This window comes from Equus quagga, chromosome 7 (assembly GCF_021613505.1).
Source record: "Equus quagga isolate Etosha38 chromosome 7, UCLA_HA_Equagga_1.0, whole genome shotgun sequence".
Taxonomy (NCBI): domain Eukaryota; kingdom Metazoa; phylum Chordata; class Mammalia; order Perissodactyla; family Equidae; genus Equus; species Equus quagga.
In genome coordinates, this window is record NC_060273.1 from 14,300,276 (window position 1) to 14,326,670 (window position 26,395).

Genomic DNA, 26,395 nt, shown 5'->3' on the forward strand with positions numbered 1-26,395 from the left:
TCACAGAGTCAGCTCAACACACACCTCACTACCACCCACCACATGCAAGGCATGCTCCCACTGGGAAATGGCAGTCAGACCTTTCTTCCCTTTATTTAAATGACAAGCAAGCAGGAATGCTCAAACAAGGTGGATGTTACTAATAAAGACGCATTAAATACTAAATATCTCTTTCTTTTTAAATTTTCAGCCATCCTATTTATTGTAATCAACCAATGTACATTAACAACAAACCACAAAGGGTGTGACAGTTTCCTCTCTCTAAAGCATATGAAAGGAAAATTCATAATAAGAGAAATTAAAACACATGAGAGAAGGAACAGGAATGTTTAAATCCCTAGCCCATGGAGTATTTCAGGAAGGAAGGATACTGAAAATGTTTTTAGGCTGCCAGTAGGGAAATCTAGGTTCTATTTACATTTCTGCCACTAGCAAACTGCATAAATCCGAGCCTGTCAGAAGGAAGAATTGGCCTAAATCAGCTTTAGTGTCACTTTCTAGCTTCTAGCCTACATAAGACTTCAAACACTATTAAGAAACAGTATAGCCTTTGACTTAGCATTCCACTTCTGAAAATTTACCCAAAAGAAATCAATTTTTAAAAGCTATAGGCCAACGTGCACAAAGATGTTCACCAAGATACAGATACAAACACATACACCCCAACGGAAAAAAATGATCATAAGCTAAATGTTCAAAGAGTAATCATAACCAACAAAGTGTGTAAATCAGAAATCTTGATTTCATACTCAGCTTTACCAGTAACATAACTTTCTCTTCTAGGAGAAAAGAAGATCATTACCTCTAATTCTCTGAATTTTCAAGGCACTTTACTATAGAGTGAGGCTTGTGTTATAAGGCAGAAAGCGGTATCAGCGTATTTAACTGCAGAAAAGGGACCGCTCCTTATACACCCATATGCCCCATAGGCCCTAGAGTTCAAGGACTTGCTGCAGTAAGAGCCCACTAAACACTATACATTCAGTGTCAACGACAATCAGGAAAAGCCTTTCTTTGAAATCTTATCCAGGGGCCTAGTGGTTAGGTTCAGCACACTCCGCTTCAGCCCAGGTTCAGATCCTGGGCACAGACCTACACCACTCGTCAGCAGCCATGCTGAGGCAGTGACCCACATTTAAAACAGAGGAAGACTGGCACAGATGGTAGCTCAGGGGGACTCTTCCTCAGCCAAAAAAAAATCTTATCCAGTCTTCTCATCTTATTAGAAGAGAATTCTCCTTTAAAAAGTATTCAAACCTTTCTTGTGGAAACTTACTCTAAGAAATAGTTCACAGGAAAAGAAATACAAACAATTATCACCTGCACTTTTTAACTCAGAGTAAACTAACCACCTTACAGGTGCAAGGTATTAGCAAGAAATGAGGCATCCAGAAGAGGAGATACAGATCTTGGTGGAGGCATGTGGGATTGGTCCCCAGTTTGCCCAGCCTTACCCTGTGATTTCCTCATGTCTTTGATGGCTAACGCACGATTGCCATGCTGAATACTGGTGAACTCAGGGCTGGTCACATTGTTAACCCTCAGCTCTTGCCCCAACGACTTCCGACCATAAGTATTTTCCCCAGATCCTCCATTGACACTGTAGCCACCTAAAAACAGCGACATCGACATTATTTTCATGGTGCTCTTTGCTTCACTCAAGCAGTTCCTGACAGTTCAGGATCTCATTACCCACTCTACAGCTCAACGTGCCCTCCTTCTCCAACTCTTTCCCAGTGCCACCTGCCCTGAAATCACTCTGATTTTGCTTAAATATCTTCAATGGCAGTAGAGAAACAAGAACTAAATTAAGTCAGATTTTGCACTTTAAAAACTTTTTAGAAGTCTAGAGAAAAGATGGTAGTCGGGAGAAGACTTCAGCCTTAGTGATATCATTTTCTGTTTTTGGTGGGCAAGGAAACAGCATTTATATATTATGTGTGTGAAAAGAACATTTAAATTAAAAAAAATTAAGAGGGTAAACTTACTACAAAGTTTCAAAAACAGCACTGCATATAATATTTGTTGTTTGTTTACCACATAGCTCTAAGTCCAGGGTTTCTTTCCTCTGCACCATGGTGTGCTGCCTATTATAAACTGCCATTTTCTTTGATATTTTATATAAACATAAAATATTTATATTTTAAACTAATAGAAGAAAGAGAGAGAGGCGGGGAAGGGAGAAAGAAAAGAGAGGGATAGGTAAGTTAGAAACGAACAGAACCATGCCTCTGCAACGAGGCAATATATACCCTTTTCGTCATTCTGTATGTCAGCGTGGACTCTGGTATCATCGTGTCTTTGCCGAGACACCACAGCTGAATTTGAAGGCTGCAGTCCATAAGACGAAGACCCACCCCTATCTCTGGATGAATATTTTAAATTATCTGGGTCGGCTGATGCACTATCAGTTCTGAAAGAAGAGAGAAGAATAGAAGATTAGAACTTCAAACAAACATTTTAATAGCCCAAATCATAAATCTTTCTTTCACACAAGCTTCTCTCTTCTCTCCACCTTTTAAATGTTTTAAAGCATTACTATTACAAATAAGCACTCCAGTGTCTAAAGTCTCAACTGGGAAGGGACTGTCAATGGATGAAATGCCAGCTTTTCAGCCCCTTCTACTACTCTATAGACCCATTTAGGAACATGAACCACCACCAGGATTAGGGTGACCAACTCATCCTGCTCTGCTCGAGACTCAACTGGTTTTAGCACTGAAAGTCCCATGTCCTGGAAAGTCCCTCAGTCCTGGGCAGACTGAGACAGTTCATCACCCGGGCCCAGGATTCTCTTCACATAACTTGATCAAAGGAGTAATTCTTCCTAAACTTTCCTCGCAGGAAAGGGTTAAGCAGTAGAAAAATTAATCTTCCCAGTCATAAAAATAAAAAACACTGGCAACATATCAGGTAGGGTGTGTTACCAAATTATTTTTAAAGTACTGCCTCATGGCATTGTGGCATTCTCTCTCTCTCTCACTTGAACTCATAACTTGATTATTTGGTGGGAAAATAAATGATAGAATGATATGTGAAGCAAGCTCAGTGGGACACAAGGAAAGAACACATTAGCTATAAAGTAACATTATTTTAATGTGTTGCAATACTGAAGACTTCACTGAAGATTCCTTAACTATACAGAATACCTTTTAAAATTATAAAGTGAGGAAAATAAAAGATATCAGATATCAATAAACCTGAATTTGAAGGTTGCAGTCCATAATCTATTTAAAATTCAAGTGTTGTCCAGAATAATCTCTGATACTCCCAACCATTAATCATAAAGTATCAAGAGATAACACTAAATACTCTATGGCAGCACATAAAAAATACCAAAAAAAAAAAAAAGTTCCTGTCCCAGTGATACGTCCGAAAGGAACAACCTTCTGAGAAGAAAAAAGGAAAAAAAACAGCTTTATAACACTTACTAAAAACACCTTCTGAACCCATATTTGGAAAAGTTAAGGACACTGGCAAGAGCAGAAACTAACCTAGTCCTCAACCCCAGTGCCCTTCCTCCAGGTGTAAAAATGACTGCAGTGTTTGCATATATATTCAATTCAGAGTTTATCATCCTTTGGTTGCCCTCACCCACAAAATACTAAACATGAAACTTTGCATAGGTTCAATCAGTCAGACACACTAATCTGTGTTTACTGGAACCACTATTAATATAGAATGCAGACAGTAAGTCAAATTAAACTTGGATACTTAACTGGCACAAATCTAAATTACTCCTAAAGGCTCTCAAATCTAAAACTTGATAAAATTGCATAATCTTAGCATACTGAATTAACTAAGGCTCCATAATGGAATGTATTCTTCAAACATTCAGGGTTCACTAGTTGATAGACAAAACTCAGCACTTTCAACATATAGAAAATAAAATCTATGGAATTTCAAGAAAAGAATTCTGAGGATATTTTCTAAATATAGTAAGTCTATAAGCATTTAAATACTTTTAACACTAAATGCAGCATGAGAACTTTTTTAAACTAATAAAAAGGCATTCCCCATGTATCTAAAAACAGCACATTAAATGTGCACCTATAATGAACCATAACATATCATTAATTTCTGAAAGGGAATTGAAAAAGAAAAGAGCGTATGAGCTTTTCTGACAAATTTTGAACATGTCTGTATGTATGGCACCTAAGACAACCTAGAAAAGTAAGCTGTTGGAATGAATGAATAAAATAAAATATTTCTGAAATGCCAAGATAACTGAAGTCTACCAATATTTAAATGTTTGAATTTCCTGTTTTCATTCTGTTTATCTATCACATACACTTCTCCCTTACTATTAAAGAGTTAAATATTTGTATCATTTTCTGGTGACACAGTAGTAAACATAAGGCAGCAGAGAATACAGGTTAAAAAAAGATCTGGGCTCAAATCCCAGCTCCAGCACTGAAAAGGTATGTGTGACTTTGCACAAGGTGCTTAAATCGCCAAGCTTCGGTTGTCTCTGGAGTAAAATACGTTAGTACTTATCTGCCTCAGTTGTTTCCTGCATAAAATAGAAGATAATACCTATCTAACACATAAGGTTGTTATAAGGCTTAAATAAGATAATGAATTCTTAAGAAATATTTAGCTTACAGGGTTATGCTCAAAGTTATTATGACCATAATACTAAATAAACTCAAGGTTTCCAGTCTAACAAAAATGCCTAAGCAGTTCATGACTTTATGAATACAACCAAAACAAGTTTTTACACTCAATATATCGCAGCTGATTTTAAGTTCTTCACTGAAGAAATTAAGCAATCCACTGCTACCAACAAATCCATTTCTAACTAGGAAGGATTCGATTTCAAACTAACTGGAAAAGACCAGGAGTGACTTCCCAATTTGTCAGAAATACACGTTTTAAAATCCCATGAGTTATGAACATCAAGACTTTTCCCCCCCAGAATTTGGGTTCAGAAATATAACAGAAAAATTCACTAGGGTAGAACCACTGTCTCAGAACTGTCTGAAAACTCCCTAGTTGCCAAGTTCTTTTAATATAAACCGATCAAAACATCTCCAACCAAAATTCAAGGGATAGGCATTCTGAACCCAAAAGCACAAAACGGTTCAGCATTTATATGAAATCTCTACTTTTATAATATCTAGACTGCTTAGGTCTCAAAAAAAGTCAGTATAAGGCTGTTAGTACCAAACAAGATGATCCAGTCCAATAAAAAGCAAACTGTTAAAGAACAAAAACAAGCACTTAAAATGAGGTAATCAAAGGCACAAAATAGAAAATGCAGATTTGAACTCAAAGAAGCAGGCATAAACGTTCAGCTAGTTATAAGGGCTGAAAAAGCTACCATCTGCCAGAATTAGTGTCTCAATTTAGTGATAAAAGAAAATGTATCTGTTAAGACTAACTAGCAAGGATCCAAAAATACTTCCACAGCCCCTTTAATACTCTAAAAATATTATGGAAAGAGAGAAAAAACAAAAAAAGAAATGCATAAATTTCCCCAAAATGATTAAACTGAAGTTAAAGCCTGATGTACATGCCACATGAGAGGTAAGTTTCTAAAGCTCATACCTCAAAAATCGCATACTGTATAATATGGAGCCTTTGTGATGTTTTGCATCAAGTCAATCTGTAAGACAGTAGTTACAATATTAGTGAAGACAGTGGGTTAAAACATTGTTGTTCAAACATGAAGCAAATATCATTTATGGGTTAGGTGCTTTTAGTTGAACTATAGCCCTCTAGGGTTCATATGTTGAAGCAAAAATTGAGATTGAAAGCCACTCTGTGCTTTAGAAGATAGAGCGGCTTAAGGTGGCAACCAAAAAAATTTTTAGTACCTAAAAGAATTTAAATGTTAACTATAACATACAAATCACATGCAAATACAGTTACTGCTCATTTTAGTTACCTATTCTCAGTACACAGAAAACGTAATAAATCTGAGATGTCATTCACTTTTGAATGACCCAAATGCTCAGACCCCACATCAACAATCCACCATGTGATAGGGCATAGTATCTCCTGGCTAAATGTGGTCTTGTGGTCCAGTGTTCTTGTAAGCATTATAAAGAGCAACAACAACAACAAAAAAGCCACTCTGGAAGCATGAAAGTTAGGGAATTCCATAAAGCACCCTGAAATGACTTGATGCAAACACCACACCTAGTGGTGCCACCAGAATAAGCATCAGACTGCTTCAGGTTGTTTTTAACTAGGCTTATTAAGGGATTTCGCTCTCATGGTGAGATCTAATTTGTAATGGACATCAACCAGGAAATGAGATTTGCACTAAAGCCAATGAGGTGGAAATGCATTTATTCTCTAAAGCAATGGTGCTCAAAAATAGTGTCACTGTCACAATGCAGTTGTAGGCTACGCTGTGAGTTTTTCATACTGACAGTTAACACCACTTGAAAAAGATTTACCTTTCAGAAATAAATTCAAGGTTATCCCTGAGTTGTCTCTTACTCACCTGGATTCAGACACGCTTCCATGAGGGATAAGAGTAAAGGTGAAACTATGCATAATCCTGGGCCTTGTATACATCACTTTCACACTAGAGACACTGCTCTAAAACATGAGTCTATGGCTAAAAAATTCATTTGGGAGGCTCAGGGACATCAAAATTTAATAAAACAGAAGTGAACCATCATGCCAAAATTATGAGTTTATGTTAGTTTTGCAAAATTTAAATATTAACAGCTAACATAATTTCTTGATGAAACTTCCTTACCTACTTAAATATTAAGTGTCTATAATACCAAATCTTAATTATCTGTTTATGCGTTCTTTGTTACCAACTTTTAATCATTAATCAAACTCTCAACTAAACAGCCACTGTAGACTCAAAATAGCCAGCCCTAGTGGTCTAGTTGTTAAGATTCAGCACTCTCACTGCCACGACCCGGGGTTCATTTCCCAGTCAGGGAACCACACCACTCATGTGTCAGTTGTCATGCTGTAGCGGCGGTGTGTTGCTGTAACGCTGAAAGCTATGCCAGCAGTATTTCAAATACCAGCAGGGTCGCTCACGGTGGACAGGTTTCAGCGAAGCTTCCAGATTAGACAGACTAGGAAGAAGGACCTGGCCACCCACCTCCAAAAAACCTGGCCATGAAAACAGAGGAATAGGGGCCAGCCCAGTGGCGCGGCAGTTAAGTTCACATGCTCTGCTTCTGCGGCCCAGGGTTTGCCAGTTCAGATCCCGGGCGCAGGCCCAAGTACCGCTTACCAAGCCATGCTGTGGCAGGTGTCCCACATATAAGAAATGGAGGAAGATGGGCACGAATGTTAGCTCAAGGTCAATCTTCCTCAGCAAAAAGAGGAGAACTGGTGGTGGACGTCAGCTCAGGGCTAATCTTCCTCAAACAAACGAACCAACCTGGCAGAACAGCAGCAGAGCGCCATCTGAGAGGGCGCCAGAAGGTGAGAGGATGGCACAGAAAGGCCGGGCAGGGTTCTCTCTGCTGTACACAGAGTCGCTAGGAGCTGGAATCAACTTGACAGCCCTAACAACAAAGACTCAAAATATAAAAATATATTCAACTATTGTAAAAGCAATTTTAATTTTACCTTGACCAAAGAGAAGTCTGGCCTTTACTCTTAGCTTCTGGAGGGTAATCTCTAACCTCCTGGAATGCCACGCCTAACAAGAATTTCCTTGTTCACTTGGGGCCTTTGGCCACACCAGAAAGTATACCAATGTAACTTAAGGCAGGGGCTTTGAGTCACATGGATCAACTCAATCTCCAGAAGGGCTGGACACCAAGTTCAGCCACGTGGGCAGTCAATTACGGAGCCCCAGTAAAAACTCTGGACACCCAGGCTGGGGTGAGCTTCCGTGGGTAATACTCCATGCACACTGTCACACACCAGCATCAGGAAAGTGATACTGTTCATGACTCCACAGGGAGAGGACAACTGGAAACTCCACATTAGGAACTTTCCTGGACTCTGCCCTATGCGCCTTTACCCTTGGTGGATTTTAATCTATATCCTTTAGCTGTAATAAACCGTAATCATGAGTATAAAGACTGTCAATGAGTTCTCTAAGTCCTTCTGGTGAATTATCCAACCTAAGGGTAATCTTGGAGATCCCCAAACTTGCAACTGGCATCAGAACTAAGGGTGATCTTGTGGACAATGCCCCCTCTAACTCTGCACCTATACTCAAAATCACTGAATGTACTCTAACCCAAAAGTTAAAAGATTGTAAATTTTGTTTTTTAACAACATCTTTAGCAAACATAATAATCTGAACTGACTTCATTATAGTTTATTTCCCTTCCAAGGAATCTCAGACACCTTCTACTGACAGACCTCTAATCAAATTAAGCAAAAGGAACAAACAAAGGAACTCTAGGAAGGCACTACATCAGATTTTAACCTTTGCTTCATGTGCATAACTGTCTTCAGTGAAAAGGTTTGTGAACACACTTCCCCCATGTAGCTCCCTGACTACAACTGGGTCTTCAATGCTGCCCATGTCTCCCTAGCCAGGGCTCTCTCCTTTCCAAAACAGCTTTCAAACTATCTGTACCCTCCTCCTTCCCCCAGCACTACCTGTGGTTACCAATTATAGATTCCTGCTTCACAAGAAGTACAAGCCATTCCACAGCACTCTCAATAATCAGAGAAAATAATTTTGAGTTCCTACCAACCCTGGCAGGCAATTTACCCAAGCAGTTTACATACATTAATCATCTCATTTAATCTCTAACATAGTCCCATCAGTTACCATCTTACAGTTGAGGTAACTAAGGTTCCATAACCCATCTAAAATTGCATAGCTTATAAAAGGGAGAGCAGGAACTCAAACTCAGTTCTGACTTTCAAGTTCTTCAACACTCTGCCACTGCCTGCCAACTTCTTTCCAATAAATCCACAAACTCACCTGCCTCTGCATCCAGAGCCTTTCCTCCCATCACCCTCACATAATGGAACCAGGAAACCTCCCATCTCCAGTAACCCTCTGGGGCCATACTTCCCCCCATCTTCTGAGGTATGCCTTGGATCTCCCACTTTCCTACTATTCATCATATCATCAACACAAGAGCACTTGCAAGTGTTTCCTTTAGAAAAAGTCCAAATCTTAACTCCCTTTCTCCTTCTAATTCTAATTTGTCTAGACTCTTCACGGCCAAACCTCTTGAGAAAAATGTATCTTTCTTGCCTTCACTCCCTTTTCAACTCACTGTAATCTGGGTTCCACCCTCAGCACTCCACTGAAACCGTCCCTGCCAATGTAGGAACTGTTCCTCATGGCCTACTTGTCTCTCAAATCCCATAAGCCCATTTCAGTTCATCTTGCTCGATGTCCGCCTGACGACTTGCTTTTGACAAGAGTATCCTCACACTCTTTCTCAACACCACTCTGAAGTTTCTTTTGGTAACTTTAATTCCAGTAACTCTACTTTTTCCCAGTTTAAGTACTTTCTTCATTCATCACTTCCTTCTTTAACCAGCTTAAATTTCATGGTCTATCATTTCAATAATACTCTTGTCAATCCCCTTAACCTCCCTTAATAATTTCCTCACACCACTCTGGCAAAACCCCAACCCTGGATAAACCAAATTATCAATTACCCATTGCCCATCAGTAAGCACGCACCTCACTCCTAGGTCCTCCAGTGTTCACCTCCCATTCTCCACATGCTTATTCAGACCTTCCCCCTTCTCTTTAGATTCCGAAATACTCTACCAAACCCCCAACACAGATACACATTCTCACACTCACTCATTCTCTCTATTCACCAAGGAAAAAAAATACCATAACACATCTGCACCCAATTCTAGGCCTTGATTAGGATTCCATCTACTTCTCTTAATCTTTCAAATACTCTTTCTCCGGTGGAGGCTACCTTTCCCACCAAACTCAATTCTCTCCTTAAGTACGTCAAATTTTCTAATGTCTCCCCTTTAAAAATACAAAAATGTATTTTTTAAAAATCACAAAACACAACAAACTGCATCAATCCCACATGTCCCTCCACCAAATAACCTGCCTTCGCTCTCTACAGTCAAACTAAGAGTTTTCTCTGCTCTCCACTCCCATTTCTTTACCTCTACTAGCTCTTCAATCCACACTGATGCAACTTATGCCCCATCACTTTTGGCAAAACCAACTATGACCTCTACGTTCCTAAATTCAAGATATACTTCAGACTTCATCTTACTCATCCTCTCAGCAGCTTTCACAGGGCTGTGGAGTAGGGTGGAGCAGGTTGTGGCTTGCACAAAGCTGTCTTGCAGAGGAATGAGGTGAGCTGAATGAAAACCACTTTTTTTTTTTTTCGGTGAGGAAGACTGGCCCTGAGCTAACATCCATTGCCAACCTTCCTCTTTTGCTGAGGAAGATTAGCCCTGAGCTAACATCGGAACCCATCTTCCTCTATTTTGTATATGGGATGCCACCACAGCATGGCTTGATGAGCAGTGCATAGGTCTGTGCCTGAGATCCGCACCTGCACACCCCAGGCCACTGAAGCAGAGCACACAAACTTAACCACTACACCACTGGGCCGGCCCCGAAAACCACTTTCAAAAATTCTTACAATAACCCTCTGTGCTAAGATCCTGAGAATTCAAAGTAAACACATTCTTCCCTTGCTTTGGCTTATGGGATGTTATATTCTGTACTTCTTCCCACCTCTCTGGTTCTGCTTTCTCAGGAAACTCTAAAGCCTTGCTCAGCCTCTTCTACCAAACCCCCTGGAGTTTCTCAAGGCCTGACCTTGGGCCCTCTGTTCATCTCACTTTGTACTCTCTCCCTCAATTCATGGCAATGGCAGTATTTATCCTCTGTATGTCACTGACTGCCAAATCTAGACCTCCATCATAGAAGTCTACTCTGAGGTCCAGACCAAAATACCCAACTGTTTAAAAAACAATCTCAATGTTCTAACACCTCAAACACAACAACTGGCTCCTTTCCTCCCAGAATCCCCATTTTAATAAATGGTACCATGATCAGCTATTTTCTAATAAACAGCACTATTCGGTCAGTCAGACAGAGTATGTTTCCTGCCTCCAGTTCTCCTCTCTATCCCATTTCTCCTCCACACTGCAACAAAAATAATTCTCATAAAACACAAATCTGATGTCCTCCTGCTGCCTTTATAATCCCATGTACCTTACTTTCCTTTCAAGCTAAACCTCTACCAACCAACCACCCCTTTTACACTCTATGCCATCAGCCTAATCTTGCAGTGCCATAGAAAGAATCACCTTGCTCAGCCCTGTCTGCCCAGAACAGCCCTGTCCTTGCCCCTCACCAACCCTAGCTAATTTCTCTTTATCCTCCAAGCTGAAGCTTTCCTTTAGAAAGTTTCTGATTGCCCTGGGGCTGGCGAGGAGTCCCTGCTATATATGTGGCTACCAAAGAACCTAATAGTTCCCTTAGCTCTTACACCTTTTGAAAAGCTTATTTAACTGTGTTCTGTCAGAAGCCTGTAAACACCAGAAGGGCAGGGGCCTATCAGATTTGCTTATCATTGTACCCCTGTTGCCTAGATAGCATATAAACTACGTGTTGACTAAATGACTGCCTAGACTCATAACTGAGGCCATTCTCTTGACCTTGGAATATAGTCCCCCAACCTAACCCAATAATAACTTTTCTTAAGATTCAACCTGCAACCCACATTCCCTTTCCAAAACATTCTACTAAAATTAACAATATTTTCTTGATTATTACCTCAAGAGAATTTAGAGCTAACAAATTCCAAAAGGTGAACTAAGATGGTTCCAACCCTCTAAGAACTTACGATCTAAAAAGGAAAAACTCTAAGTCAGTGTAAGTTCCAATTAGGAATATAAAATGCTCTGTGATTTCAGGAAAATAATCCCATCATTCATTCCTTCTTCAAACTCTTATAGCACCGAAAAAGTGTGTACCACACTAGTTTCCACTTTACTACTTACATACTAGCTTCCATTTGCTCACGTGTTTGAGATGCTAGTATTGAAGGCAGGGAGTATTATTATACCACACACCTTTCATAGGGACAACATAACAGCACAATGGTTGCTGCTTGAAGAGGGGAGAGGGAAAGACTAGAAGATGACCTTGGTTCAAAACCCATTATGATTGTTCAAATGAAGTAAAAGTGTGTCTCCTAAGTTAAAACTTTCATAACTAAACTTTGGTCTATGCATATAATTTAAGAGTAACTTTTCTGAACACAAAAAAGAAGTCAGAAACAGAAAGGACTGGCTTCAGCAATATATTTACATAAATTCTGAATTTTTTAATCTACTCAACATGCATTTTAAAAGCCTTATTCATTTTTGTGCATCAAAGGACACTCTATGCCCCAAGAAAGTAAAAGACAACTCATAAATTGGAGAAAATATTTGCAAATCACCTATCTCATAAGAGTCTAGTATCCAAAATATACAAGGAAATCCTATAACTCAACAAGAAGACAAACAATCCAATTTAAAAATAAGCAAGACTTAAATAGATATATTTCTCCAAAGATAAACAGATGGCCAATAAGCACATGAAAAGTTGCTCAACATCATCAGTGATTAGGGAAATGCAAACCAAAACCACAATGAGAAACCACACCCACTAAGCCATAATTTTTTTAAAAAAACAGAAAATAGCTAGTGTTGTGAGGATATGGAGAAATTTGAATCCTCATACATTATTGGTGGGAATGTAAAATGGTATAACCACTTTAGAAAACAGTTTGGCAGTTCCTCAAAATGTTAACCATAGAATTACTATATGACCTAGCAAATCCACTACTAGGTATATGCCCAAAAGAACTGAGAACCGGTGCTCAAACAAAAACTTGTACACAGACACTCAACCACAACAGTATCCACAACAGCCGAAAGGCAGAAACCCAAATGTCCATCAAAGGATGATCGATAAAATGTGATCTATATAATGAAATATCATTCAGCTACAAAAAGGAATGAAGTACTGATACCTGCTATAACATGGACGAACTTTAAAAGGTTATGCAAAGTGAAAGGCCAGACACAAAAAGCTACATATTGTATGATTCCTTTTGTATGAAACATCCAGAATAGGCAAATCCACAGGGAAAGTAGATTTGTGGTTGCCAGGAGCTGGGAGGAGGGGAGGATGGGGAGTGACTGTTGAATGGGTACAGGGTTTCCATTTGGGGTGATGAAAAGTTCTGGAACTAGATAGTGGTAATGGTTGCACAACATCATGAATGTACTTAATACCAGTGAACCGTAAAATGGTAAATTTTATGTGCATTTTACCATAATTTGAGAAAGCCTTATTTATGACATTCTTGAAAAGGCAAAATTATAGGGGGGAAAAACCCAGTGGTTACCAAGAGCTGGGAGTAGAAGCTGACTACAAAGGGGCACAAGGAAATTTTGGAGGATGATGGAACTATTCCATAGCCTGACTGTGGTGGTCATGGTTATAATACTACAGGCATTTGTCAAAACTCAAAGAACTACACAGCATGTAAATTACACCTCAATAAACCTGACTTTAAAGTATAAAAGATAAATTAAAAACCGTTGGTTTATTTCAATAATTCAGTATTTCATGACTTATATTGCCTACTATATTTAGCCTACCATGTTCTAAAGGGAAAAGCAAAAATGAAGCACTGGCTTAAAGTTTTTGAATGAGACCAGACTGTTAGCGCCTGAATTAATTTATCAGGCATAAGAAGAGCTGGAACATAAGAAGAGCTCGGAAAGGATTAACCCAGCCAAGGTGCAGAAAAAAAAAAAACACTGCTCTTACACAGTAAAAGACAACTGTTACCTATTTTAACAGCAAAAGTTCTAAATTTCCAGCAAGACAGCAACTTTACTCTTTGTCAATGCCTGAGAAATACCTGAGACAGTCCTTATAGCACTTCATTTTTTAAAAAAAGAAATGCACAATAAGTTCTTAATATTTTATTGCATTGCCTACCCATTTTGATAGCTTTCTAAATTGTGGCTAAATTCTTATTAACTAACCACTGAGACAACACAAAAAACTTAAAGAGTCAAAGCACTAAGGCTAGTAAAATCATTGGCTGAGACAGAGACATGAAATCCAAGCTAATTTATTCTAAGTACTTAAGTATTCTGAGGTTATGTACCTCATCTGGCATAAATTCATATCTTAGTGGGGATTAAGAATATTGGCAGTTATAAAATCTTGTATGCTTTTATCTCCAATTCAGATGTGAATTCAGTGTTCAGTATCTAGCAAAAACAATTTTCTTTATGCTAAATAACCATTCACCTAAAGGCTCCTGAATCTAAGGCACCAGGTCAATTTGACTCACTTTGTCCTGGCCTTTATTTGTAACCCAAGCTAGCGTACAGCCTTAAAAAGAAACCCTGCTTCAGCTCCTATTTGCATTGCTTATCTTACCCTTTTGTCAGCAAGTCCTGGAAGTACTTTAGAAACATCCCATTCAGCCTGGGAAATTGCCAAGATTGAAAGGAAATCTCTTACTCCATGACCTCCCTAGCAGAGGAAGGACAGAAAGACTCAAAGTCCACAAAGACACAAGTCCCACCCCTTCACACCCACCCCAAGGCTCTCTAGTTAAAAGCCAAACGTTGGACGGAGATTAAGAATCACTACAGAGGTAAACACTACAGGAATTCTAAAAAGAGGTCTGGAAACCAGACTGGGACTCTATAATCAAGAAAAAAGAACTACTTTATTAATGTAAGAAATGTGTGTGACCACCTTTAAAAAGTCCTGAAAATAAGCAAATAATGACTCTGAGTTATTCTGATAAAGTTCCTCTAGCTAACAGACTTGAGCATATCCCCCAAGGAACTGACATGCTTGTGAGATTCTCTAACAATTACCTATTTTAAATCTTCTCTTTAAAAATAATCCTGGGGCGGGCCCAGTGGCGTAATGGTTAAGTTCATGTGCTCTGCATCGGCAGCCTAGGGGGCAGCCTCGGGTTCATGGGTTCGGATCCAAGGTGCAGACCTATGCACCACTTATCAAGCCACGCTGTTGCAGGCATCCCATATATAAAGTAAAGGAAGATGGGCACGGATGTTAGCTCAGGGCCAATCTTCCTCAGCAAAAAAATAATTATAATCATAATCATAAAAAGCACTGTGGTCTCCTTTAAAAATAAATGTACTGTTTAACAGATAACATTATTACCATTATTTTTTTTAAGAGGTGAGACTTGTCAAGAAAAATGTGCTTGCCAAAAATCACTTGTTACACATTAAGAAAAAACAAAAATTATCCAACTTAAACATAGATACTTTTAAAGAAGACTATTACTAAGTAAGGCACCAGTGCCTCATTGGTAAGGGACACAACCCTACAAATCTTGGGCACAGTCGAGGTTTTGGGGCATCAAAAGAGCAATATTCTACCATGCATCGCTTAATGCATAACATATCTCACATATGATGGCAAATATGGAAAAGACACTGGATTTCACATTCCACACCAGTGATTCTCAACAAATAGGAAGATATTACTAGAAATATCTTTAGGGCATTCTCAAATTATATACATGACCCCTGCCCCAACTCTCTTAAAAAATATATACATCTTAGAGAGGAATCTAAAACACCCTGGCTCTATTTCTAACTTTACCAACGTAATTATAGTAAGACAGCATGTAGATTCTTTTTTTTTTTTAAAGATTGGCACCTGAGCTAACAACTGTTGCCAATCTTTTTTTTTTGCTTCTTCTCCCCAAAACCCCCCAGTACATAGTTGCATATTCTAGTTGCAGGTCCTTCTGGTTCTGCTATATGGGACACCGCCTCCGCATGGCTTGATGAATGGCACTAGGTCTGTGCCCAGGAACCGAACCGGCGAAACCCTGGGCCACTGAAGCAGAGCGTGCAAACTTAACCACTTGGCCAGGGGGCCGGCCCCAGGTTGGCTAGATTTTTAAATGGACTGATTCTTTTCAACATCCCTAAGAACTCCTATAGGACCTATCTCCTTAAGTATCCCAAGGTAGGAAATACACTGTTAAACAACAAATTGGGAAAGAAACATAATTCCTGTAATCAGAGATAAAATATGTATGGTAAACCCTCCTACTTAAGCACTGGGATCTCTTTTAGGGGTGATCTTGAAATAGCCATTTCCTACTACTTAAACATAAATAAATAAAAAGGTCTCATAGACAAATCTCAAAAGATACGGGCTCCTAAATTAAACAGTTGAGAAAGGACGATACTTTTCAGAAAAATCACACTATTCTTCTAACTGTAGGAAAATTCATTAAATGAAGACAGTTATTGGTAGTTACTGAAACATACTAGTAAGCAGCACTCAAGAGCCAGGAAACAATGCTCCCACTGTGCTCAGCAGTAGCCAGAAACATACTCAGGTATTTAAAGTATTTAGCCTTAAGTTTAAGAAAGCTATGAAACAGTTCAAAATCATCACTTAAGCCACTTTAAACTCACAAGATCTATAAAATCCTATCTTTTTCTTTTGTTATATTTTATACTAAATACACTTTAGTCAGATTGATTTAAGTAGTTTAAAATAAGAACCTTTTATAATTTCCTTTTACAACAAGAGAAAACCTAATGTTTCCAGATATGAAGTTTCTTAGGAGACTATTTACTCGTTTTGAGTAAATTTATAGTGCCATAATTTAAAATAGCACCAAAATCTCATGATAGCTTAATACTGTACATATATTCTTATAATGATACAAAATTTCATTAATTCCTATCTTTGTTTAGAAGATACATGTGGTTCTTTTTTCTAAGTACTTCTGGGCCATCCCTGTGGCGTAGTGGTTAAGTTCGTGCTGTCCGCTTTGGCAGCCCAGGGTTTGTAGGTTCAGATCCCAGGCACGGAACTTCACATCACTCAACAAACCACTGTGGCAGTCCCACATACAATATAGAGGAAGACTTGCACGGACGTTAGCTCAGGGCCACTCTTCACCCAAAATTAAACTAATTAATTTAAATAAGTACTTCAGACTATTACACTGGTAGAGCATGTCTTTTCCAAGATTCCAATCTTCCTCACCCAAAAATAAACAAATAAATAAAAAATAAGTACTTCAGACTCTTACACTGGTAGAGCATACCCTTTTCATGACTCCATGATCCATTCTCTCTTCTCCCTTTAAAACAAACATACATACATACTAGACCCGGGGGGGGGGGGGGGGGGAGCAGTGCAGCGTTCAACTGATGTTCTTAAATTCCAACTGCATAATAGCAGTTAAGCAAGGTACAGCTAGCTTTTAACTCACCCTCTATTTAATTCCATTTGCACCTGCCCTCCAATACATGCAAACAGACACAAAGATTAGATCCTTTTTGCTGGCTCACAATTTCAACTGGTATCAAGTTCTTAAAGTGTGAATAATAAGATAGGGAGAACAAATAAAGAATGATGCAGATCTATAAATTCCTCATTAGCCAACTTGAAACAAGTTTATCAGCCTAATGAAAGCACTCCAGCAAATGTAGAAAGAGAATCACTTCTATACTGGAGGGCAATTATTTGCATCTCCACCAACACTTTTTTTTAAAGTAGCTTACAAGCAACATCACAAATGTCATGTACCATACTTAACAGAAATTTAACAATTATCCTCTAAGAGACTTGACATAAATACCCTTTACAAAATTTTTAGAAGTTACCACACACACACTCTAGTACTCAGAGTACTAGAAGACAAAAATGAAATTTGAACTAGTTATGTGCCCATGAGTGTAGTTAATTCTAAAACTTTTTGAGGAAGAGATAAAAGAGGGGGGGGTTCTTTAAAATTCCAAATTTGATTCAGACACGGTAACATAAATAGCATTTGTATGGCACTTTAACAGTTCTAAGAGCAATTTCCCAAACTTCATCTTTAACCCTCATAACTCTACATCTTAAGGAAGGCAAGAATGACCTCCTCCGAGAGACAGCTGGTAGTGCCAGTACAAAAGACCTCTGTCTTCCCATTCTTAGTCCTCTGCTATTTTCATGACACCAGCCTCTCCTAAGATAAATATTTGTGAAGGATCAATACTAAAAATGCACACATTCTTAAAAATAAATACACCTTAGAGAGGAATCTAAAAACACCCCGGTTCTATTTCTAATTTCTCCAACGCAATTATACTAAGACAGCAAGTGGATTTTTACATGGACTAAAAGATCAAGGAGAACAGCACTACTGGTACAATTCTTATATCCTCAATACGATTACAACAAAAACATACGGAATACTAGCAGTATAGTAACTATACAAGATAGGCCACTTTAATTAAATAAAACGCTTCTTTTATAAAACTTTGTTTTATAGTCAGTCAACTGATTACCCCGACATACCTTTATTAAGTTCATTCTTAATTCCAATATTTTCAAAAAAGGAACAAGACATATATTAAAATGCTATCACTACCTCAAATATGTAATGACAGAAGCGCTTTTCATAGTCAGAATTCTAACTGAAGTCCTTTAAAAACAATACAAACTATGTCTTAAGGTAGGTTTTTTTAAACATGACTAATAAATAAACTCTAAATCTCAAGTTTCATAGTCCTGCTGCTGGGAAACCTGCTATATTTTCATTTTTCTTCACATGTACCCAAAGAATAGAAGGGCAGGCAAGAAAGATGATCAATCTTCATAGGAAAGAAATTCCAGGATGTGTTTTATTTTCAATTAAATACGTATTAATTCAACCACACCATACTGTGTGATACTGGTGATCATCTCTGGATCTGTTAATCATCCAATCATAAAAGAGTTCCATTCTATAAAGAGGACAAAAAGGTTGACATCTTTCCTCAAATTAATAGGTTTTTCTGTCTAAATTCTAGCAAATCTCAGGAAGCCAACATAGAATCTGTCATTAGGGCAACTAATCTGAATTTCCAGTGTCAGAATCAAAACAGAGTCTGGAAATAAAGTGTTATATTTCACACAAGAAATTCCAGGGTTCATATTATGAGGCATGTAGACCAGGGAGACCCTCAAGAGGCTGAACAGCAAGCATCATGGATTGCTCCAAAGAACTAAATGTTGCAAGACGCAAGTTAAAATCTCAAACACATACATAACACATATACACATCTTTTAAAATCAGAAGATTAAAATGCTAACGAGAAGAGCACGAAGACAAGTTTTCAATTAATATAAGAGGGAAAATTTAAATTCAAAGAGCTTCAGTAAAAAATAAAAGAAAGTGTTGTCAACATAGTCAAATATGGAAGAAAAACTAATATATTTAACTTTATAAAATCTAAGACATACTTATTAGTGGAGCCTTTTCCCTAATCAACAGAAAAGGTATTATATACTGGATGCCACCCAAATAGAAAGATCTAGTAAACAGTAAGTTTAACCTTGTTTTTTTTAAACTGCAGATAGATACATAAGTATACAATTACCTTAGGACACTGCCGAAATATTAATAATATTCTTGTGGACCTATAAGAGCACTGCTGAGGTTCTCTTTATGATGATAAAAATGGTAAAGGAAAAGTACTACCTCTCCTTAAAAACAAAGAAATAGCACAATTTAGGAAATTCCATACCAAAAAACTATCTATATTCTGATACCAGAAACTCCTCTAAAAGAGGTTTTTAAATGGTAAATACCAGAAGTCTGTAAAAGGTTGTAAGTAATACACGAGTTCTTACACATACTATAAATAATAAGAATAGCAACATTAACCTCCAAAGGAATAATTTCTAACAGGAAGACAACTGCCTTTTTTGAAAGGATAGGAAGATTAATATGAAAGAAGTAATTCACTATGTTTAGCAATCTGCTGATTCTGGAAGATTCGGGTTTCAGTCACTCCCCAATCAGCAGGCATCCGAGAGGCAGGAAGTCCGCTTCCTCGGGTGTTCTACTGCAATGCCAGAAGGCTCAAGCCGGTGCCTAACTTTTCGTGATTAGACTGCTCACATAATGTACAGATAGATACAACAGATATGGGATAAAATGTCAATGGGTAAAAGAACTTTAAATTTGTGAGCAACGTATTTTTTCAAGATAGATAAAACCTATGAATCTTAAATGACCATACTCTTTCTTCTGTGAAAGATCTGGCCACCTCAGTCCACTAGAAGAACACCGTCCCTTTGAACCCGTTCAATCAGCTGATGTAAGCTGCTGCCTCGGGCTAACCAGGCTGCTTACAAGGAACAGCTCCCCTAAAAATGCAACGCCTCCTATGGCAACAATGTTGTAAGCTCTGGAGCTAACTCTAAACACAGAAACAAATTTGCAGAATTCCAGTTTTATGTATTTACTTGAGGAAGGAATCGAAATACACAAAGTACAGTGTATGCTGTTTACTGACGCACTGACAGGGAAGAAGGGACATACAGAGGCAAAAAGAATATACGAGATGCAAGCACATACGCAGGTTACGTTTTATTGGGGAAGACACACATGAAAATCCCAGTAAGTGCTATGAGGAAAACCTACAGTGAAGTGTTAAAGAAGGCTGCTGCTTCTCACTGAGGGGGTGACATTTAGGCTGAGACAGCCTGAGAGCACCCAGGTCAAGTACTCTGAGAAAAGCAATCTATGTTGTAGGGACAAAGCAAGAAGAGCAAGTGCAAAGGCCCTAAAGCAGAACTGAGCTTGGGGAGCGCTTTAGGGCAAGAAGACAGAGATGTGGGGGAGAATCTGGCTCTGGCTCAGCCCTCAGGGACTTAAACTAGTTGGGGGAACACAAGAAACCAATCACTGAACTGAGAAGCATAGTTACTTTCACCGTAGACAGCTGCAAGATTCGGAAAGGAAAGGGATCACAAAGGGTGGCAGTAGCGGGGCAGGGGTCTTAAAGGAAGCACGAGGTTTAGACTGGGGAGAGCGTGAAACACAGCAAAGCCACAGTTGGTATGGAGAGTGTGGAGAAAGGTCCACAAACCTGTAGCTCAGAGGAATAAACTCGGCCAAGCAGAGGAGCTCCTCCAAGTTCTAGGACATGAATGCCTGAAAAGGTTGACGGTGGCTCCACCGTCTGAAACTGTTTTCACGGGGATCCTCAGATACCCCAAGTTAAGTATGCTTACAGCAAAAGAGGAGTAATAGAAATATGTTGAAGATAATGAGGTTATCAATTCTCAGAAACCATTCAGTTGGTAATAAATCATAAGATAATATTCAAAGATTTCCTTTCTACAAAAAATGTTAAGGTGAAATCTACCTGTACACACTGTCGGGTTTTTTGGGGGGTAGGGGGGTTACCCAACTGAAAAGTCATTGTGCATCTGCATCTTGATTGGGGTAGTGGTTCCACAGGTGTATATATTTGTCAAAATTCACTGAACTTAACACCTATACACATGTAAATTTTACCTCAAAAAAGTAACACAATAAAGTTCAAAAAAAAAGAATTCCGGGGCCAACCCGTGGCCGAGTGGTCAGGTTCTCGCGCTCTGCTGCGGCGGCCCAGGGATCGCTGGTTCAGATCCTGGGTGCAGACCCACACACCACTCCTCAAGCCATGCTCAAGCCACATTCTATCTGTGGCGGCGTCCCACATAGAAGAACTAGAAGGACCCACAACTAGGACATACAACTACGTACTGGGGCTTTGGGGAGGGAAAAAAAAAAGAACTCAACTAAAAGGAAAGTACACTCAATCAACCAATACAAGATGGAGTGGAACCAACATTATAAAAACAAATGTCTCGGGGACCGGCCCGGTGGTGCAGCAGTTAAGTTTCCACATTCCACTTTGGTGGCCCAGGGTTTCGCCGGTTTGGATCCCGGGTGCGGACAGGGCACCACTCATCAAGCCATACTGAGGTGGCGTCCCACATAGCACAACTAGAAGAACCCACAACTAAAAATATACAACTGTGTATCGGGGGCTTTAGGGAAAAAAAGAAAAAATAAAATCTCTAAAGACAAATGTCTCTACATCAAAAAACTCTATACGAATTTAAGAGGTTACACTCTGCATTTTTAAAAAATTAAAATGTAATAAGCTGGAATATTTCATTTAGAATTAAACCACAAAATGTCTGCAATCTTTACTGTTACACTTCTGTGTAAGAGGGGTATTATTTTCTTGTCCCCAAAATAAAATGGGTGCTGAGACAACTTTAAGATAGCCAAAGACAAGCAACCAAACAATAATAATATAAAGAGACACCAAACAATTGACAATTTGTGTGACTCCATAAACGGAAGTCCACTGAAATGAGTCTCAGGGATTTATTTTACGTGATTAGGATAGAGAAAGAAAGGCAAGTAAGTAAGTGCCTACTATACGCCAGGCAGTGAAGGCAGGAAACCTTAAATTAAAACATTGTGAGAACTTGATGTTCCCAAAAGACATCATGGACCACACACCAGTTTATGTGTATGACCATTCCATATACATAAGTGTCCTAAGCTGAACTGAAGTGTGAGCAGAGAAAAAGAATCACTTTAGTGCTCATCCTCAATCGATACCAGATAACAAATGATGGGCTTCTGCTTATAGAAATTCCCACATATTGGGCTGAATATTTTGTCTGAATTTAAATCATGAGCTATAAACAGAATACTCAGGTCCTCAGCAGTCTCCCATCTAGACTGTTCCTACTGTGGTTACATATACACACCCCCCAACTAATTTTAATCTTCTAAACTAATGCCACTTCCCTGCTGGTAAAACTTCAATGGATCCCTAAGATCACACCAAATACACTTAAACTATGGTTCAAGGCCTACAAAACAGCTCAATCCAGCTCTTGAGCTTTCTCTCTTATTTGTATCACTTCTCTTAACTACTTCATCCTTCTAACCAAACTGGGAATTTCTTACCAAGGATAACTTGCATTTTGCCATCTCCCTACTTTCTTCTGTTTTGGGGTTTTTTTTTTTTTTTGAGAGAGAGATCCTCCCCAAATTTACTATCAAAAAAGTACAGATCAATTTCATGGCCCACTGCCCCCAACTCAACGGTACAGTTTTCCCTCTTCTGACAGTCCAGGCTTTAAACTTTCTTAATCACATGTAAAAATAATTATACCAAGAATTATATCACAATTAATATCCACGTAATGCTTTACCTTTTACAAAGCCCCTTCTTATCTCCCATACTAACCTAGAGCCTCCTTAAAATCAGTGGTTCTATTAATCTTAAAAACTTTAATCTGTCTACATTTTACCAAAAATGGAAACTATTTTTAATATACAGTTTCATTCTTTTAGACTTGTAGAAAGATCATTAAGTTTGGGCACATTAAGACACCTGATACATATCTGTTAACCAAAGTCCTACGACTCCCAAGTGTAGAAGTAAAATTTGTTTTGATGTTGACCTGAATGCAACCTCATTTGTTGAACTAATCTATATTTGACTCCAATATCAAAATAATCATGTCATTTTGGAATATTAAAATGTACAGTAACTAATTATACATTTAATTTTAAACCATTCTGATCTCTATCTTGATTGATACAACTAGAAGATTACTTCTCAAAATAAAACCAAGAAAAGGACAGGGGGCTGGCCTGGTGGTGAAGTGGTTAAGTTTGCACACTCCGCTTCGAAGGTTTGGATCCTGGGCGCCGCCCAAGCACTGCTTGTCAAGCCACACTGCGGTGGCATCCCCTATAAAACAGAGGAAGACTGGCACAGATGTTAGCTCAGTGATGATCTTCCTCAAGCAAAAAGAGGAAGACTGGCAACAGACCAGAGCTAATCTCACTCACAAAAAAAAAAGAGAGAGAGAGAGAAGAACAGGACAAGCTTTGGCTAGTGGCAAGGATAAAACCATTCATTTGCCTAATCATTCTTAAATGATAATTCAGAGTACAGTGAACGAAAATGAAGACTATCAGCCAGTGCTACATAAATGCTTTCTGCTGAAGGTATGCTTGTAGCAAAGGCAGGCCTGCTCTGTCGCCAGATGACAGGAGTCTATTCAGCCACCTGGCACACTTCCTGTCAATATGTGCAACCATGATTGACTCAACGGTGGGTTTCCAGACTACGTGACAAACTAACACTATGAGAAACCAACGAGAATTGCTTTTCTAAATCCCACTTTTTCAAAAGCCTAAATCTAGGAAAACAGAACCCAAAAAAAATCAGACAAGGAATGGTAAAGGCAAAGAATTTTTTTTAAAAACCAAAATGATTCAGATGAACCATAAAGAATTTGCCTGCATCTGAAGATGTTTAGAAAAATAAACTCCCATTTAAACAAGGGGGAAAGATAAGGCTCCATTCTGTTGGTTAACTGGAGTCAGTCACCTTTCCGAAGTGAAGAGGGGACAGAATAACAACCTCAAACCATGAAAACTTATGACTTGGCAAACATCTGAGGTTTTTTATTAGCTATTTAACAAAACAACTATGGTGACTGCAAATAAATCAAGTTGTGCCATGGGGTATTGTCCACACTACTCTGTTCCCTTCTCCACAAAGAAGCCAAGTATTTCCAACATCCTAACCAACTGTTACTCCATGTAACCAAGTACATCTCACAGTCGAGTATTTGTCTACCTAGGCAATAAGCTCTGAGAATTTGTTACAGAGCACAGCTTCAAAGAAAGCTCACATCCTCCCGCAACACAGCACACACAGTCAAGAAATAAAGCACTTGAAAGAAGAAAACAACACGGATAATATTAATAACCCATGTCCATATTCCATAACTATAAGCCATTCTGTTTCATACTTGTCAAATAAGTCAGGTGACCCAGCATGTGGCTGCAACTCCACTACTCCATTTATTTAGAACTACAAGTTACAATTTATTATTTTCCGAAAGCTCTAGGATATTTGAGAAGGGCACTTTATTTAGCCCTCTAAAGATACACTAAATTCTTATACATATGCTGACCACAGTACTGAAAAATAATGGAAAATCCATAGCAAAAGAAGAGCTCTCAAACATCAAATTCAGGCTCATATATCATCAACTTGTTGGATGCAAAAAAATTAAATTTTACACATTTCAAGGAAAGTACAAAACAACTAAGAATGTCAATTACAGATAAAAATACTTAAACAAGTCAATCGATTTTATTTAAAACACTTACAAACCCTAAGTGATAAAGGACAAGTAAAACTGCTTTCCAAACAGTTTCTTTTTTAAACTACTTAGACATCTCAATTCTAGATTCAGACACTAACTTTTAATGTCACCTAGGTATGTACATTGGTTCTCAACAGACACAGGACTTGGGAAGGCATATTAAACAGACTAAGATGTGTACCACGTTTTGATTTTTCAATCACATCTTAAAATGTTACATTCTAACATCTTCTTAAATTATTTATTTCCAAACACTGCTGGAATTACACGCAACCATCAGGAAGCGAAAGTCACTCCAACAACGTGTGCGTCTTCCATCTATTTGGCCAGTTCCTGGACAACTGTAACGCAAGTTTGCTTCCAAGTATGAGAGCTCCATGAATCAACTAACTCTAAACTATTACACACATTTAGGGAGTTCTAAGCACCGAGCTAAATTCCAAATAGTCTCTCAACATTACAAGCACTTGGTAAGAGAAAGAAGAATAAATCAGCCCCAAATTAGGTACAACTGCCCCATGGTTAATCAGAAAGACACGAAAATTAATTTTTTTTAATAAAAAGGTTGATACTCCTAATATATTCAATTCCAACTAGGCCCTAAAGCGGTGAGCGCGAATCCTCCTCCATACGCGAGGACCTTCTCCACCGCTGAGCGGCCCACTCAAGTGCCCAGGTATGAACAGCTCTCCACCAGGGTAACCGCCCCTCCACTTGGGGAAAACTTCACTTCCCAGGACCAGAGTGGGTCGGCCCCATGAACACAGCGACAGCCTCATTCCCCGCCCCACAACTGCCCTGCCTAAAGTCAGGGTAAAACCTTGGAGGTTTTTTTAAAGTACTGACACGTGGGGGGCACAGAAGGGATCACAGTTAAGGAGGTCTTTCACGTGGGGACCGAGAGGATGAGGAGCCAAGGAAGTCAATGGGTAACAGACAGGGTCCTGGACTCCCAGGATCCCCCAACTTTCTAATCCCAACTTGGGGGGAAGGTGGTCACTAGAAAGTGGTCCCCCTCCCCGGCCCCTCTCTTCCCCCCTCCCTGACCCACCTCCTAGGCAGCGTCCCCGCGGGCGCCCTGGGTCTCGGCACCAGCCCCGGGGCTGAAATGCAGAGAGAGGGGAGGCATCTAGGCCTCGCCTCCCCGCGGCCTTCCTCCCCCAGCCGGGGCGGGAGGAACCCAGGAAGCCGCGCCCGGTGCCCGCGGGGTGGAGGGCCTAGGCCGCGCCTCCCCGCTCGCCGGCCCTAGGCCGCGGCCGGCCCGAGGCGGGGCTGGGGGTCGGCGCGGCGGGCTGGGCGCCGGCTCACCCACCTGGGTTGCCAGTCATTCCAGCTCCGCGGGTACTTGGTGCCGCCGCCGCCGCCGCCGCTGCTCAGCCGAGACCCCGGGGCTCTGCGGCTCATTACCTTCCCCGACACGACATGGCCAAGCGCCGCCGCCCGAAG

The 26,395-nt window shown here is 39.4% G+C and overlaps 1 protein-coding gene across 2 annotated transcripts in view; it reads right to left on the reverse strand.

The window, feature by feature from the left end:
• Positions 1-26,395, reverse strand: part of SMG1 (SMG1 nonsense mediated mRNA decay associated PI3K related kinase) — a 92,306-nt gene extending 65,911 nt beyond the window's left edge. Inside the window, exons 1-4 of one of the 2 annotated variants that reach the window (XM_046666695.1) lie at positions 26,262-26,395; positions 5,551-5,608; positions 2,253-2,413; positions 1,455-1,610 (exon numbers count right to left, since the gene is read on the reverse strand). In XM_046666695.1, coding sequence (XP_046522651.1) covers positions 1,455-1,610; positions 2,253-2,413; positions 5,551-5,564 — 331 coding nt within the window. In that variant the 5' untranslated portion in view covers positions 5,565-5,608; positions 26,262-26,395. The remainder of the gene's footprint in view (positions 1-1,454; positions 1,611-2,252; positions 2,414-5,550; positions 5,609-26,261) is intronic. The other variant, XM_046666694.1, reaches the window with a different exon arrangement.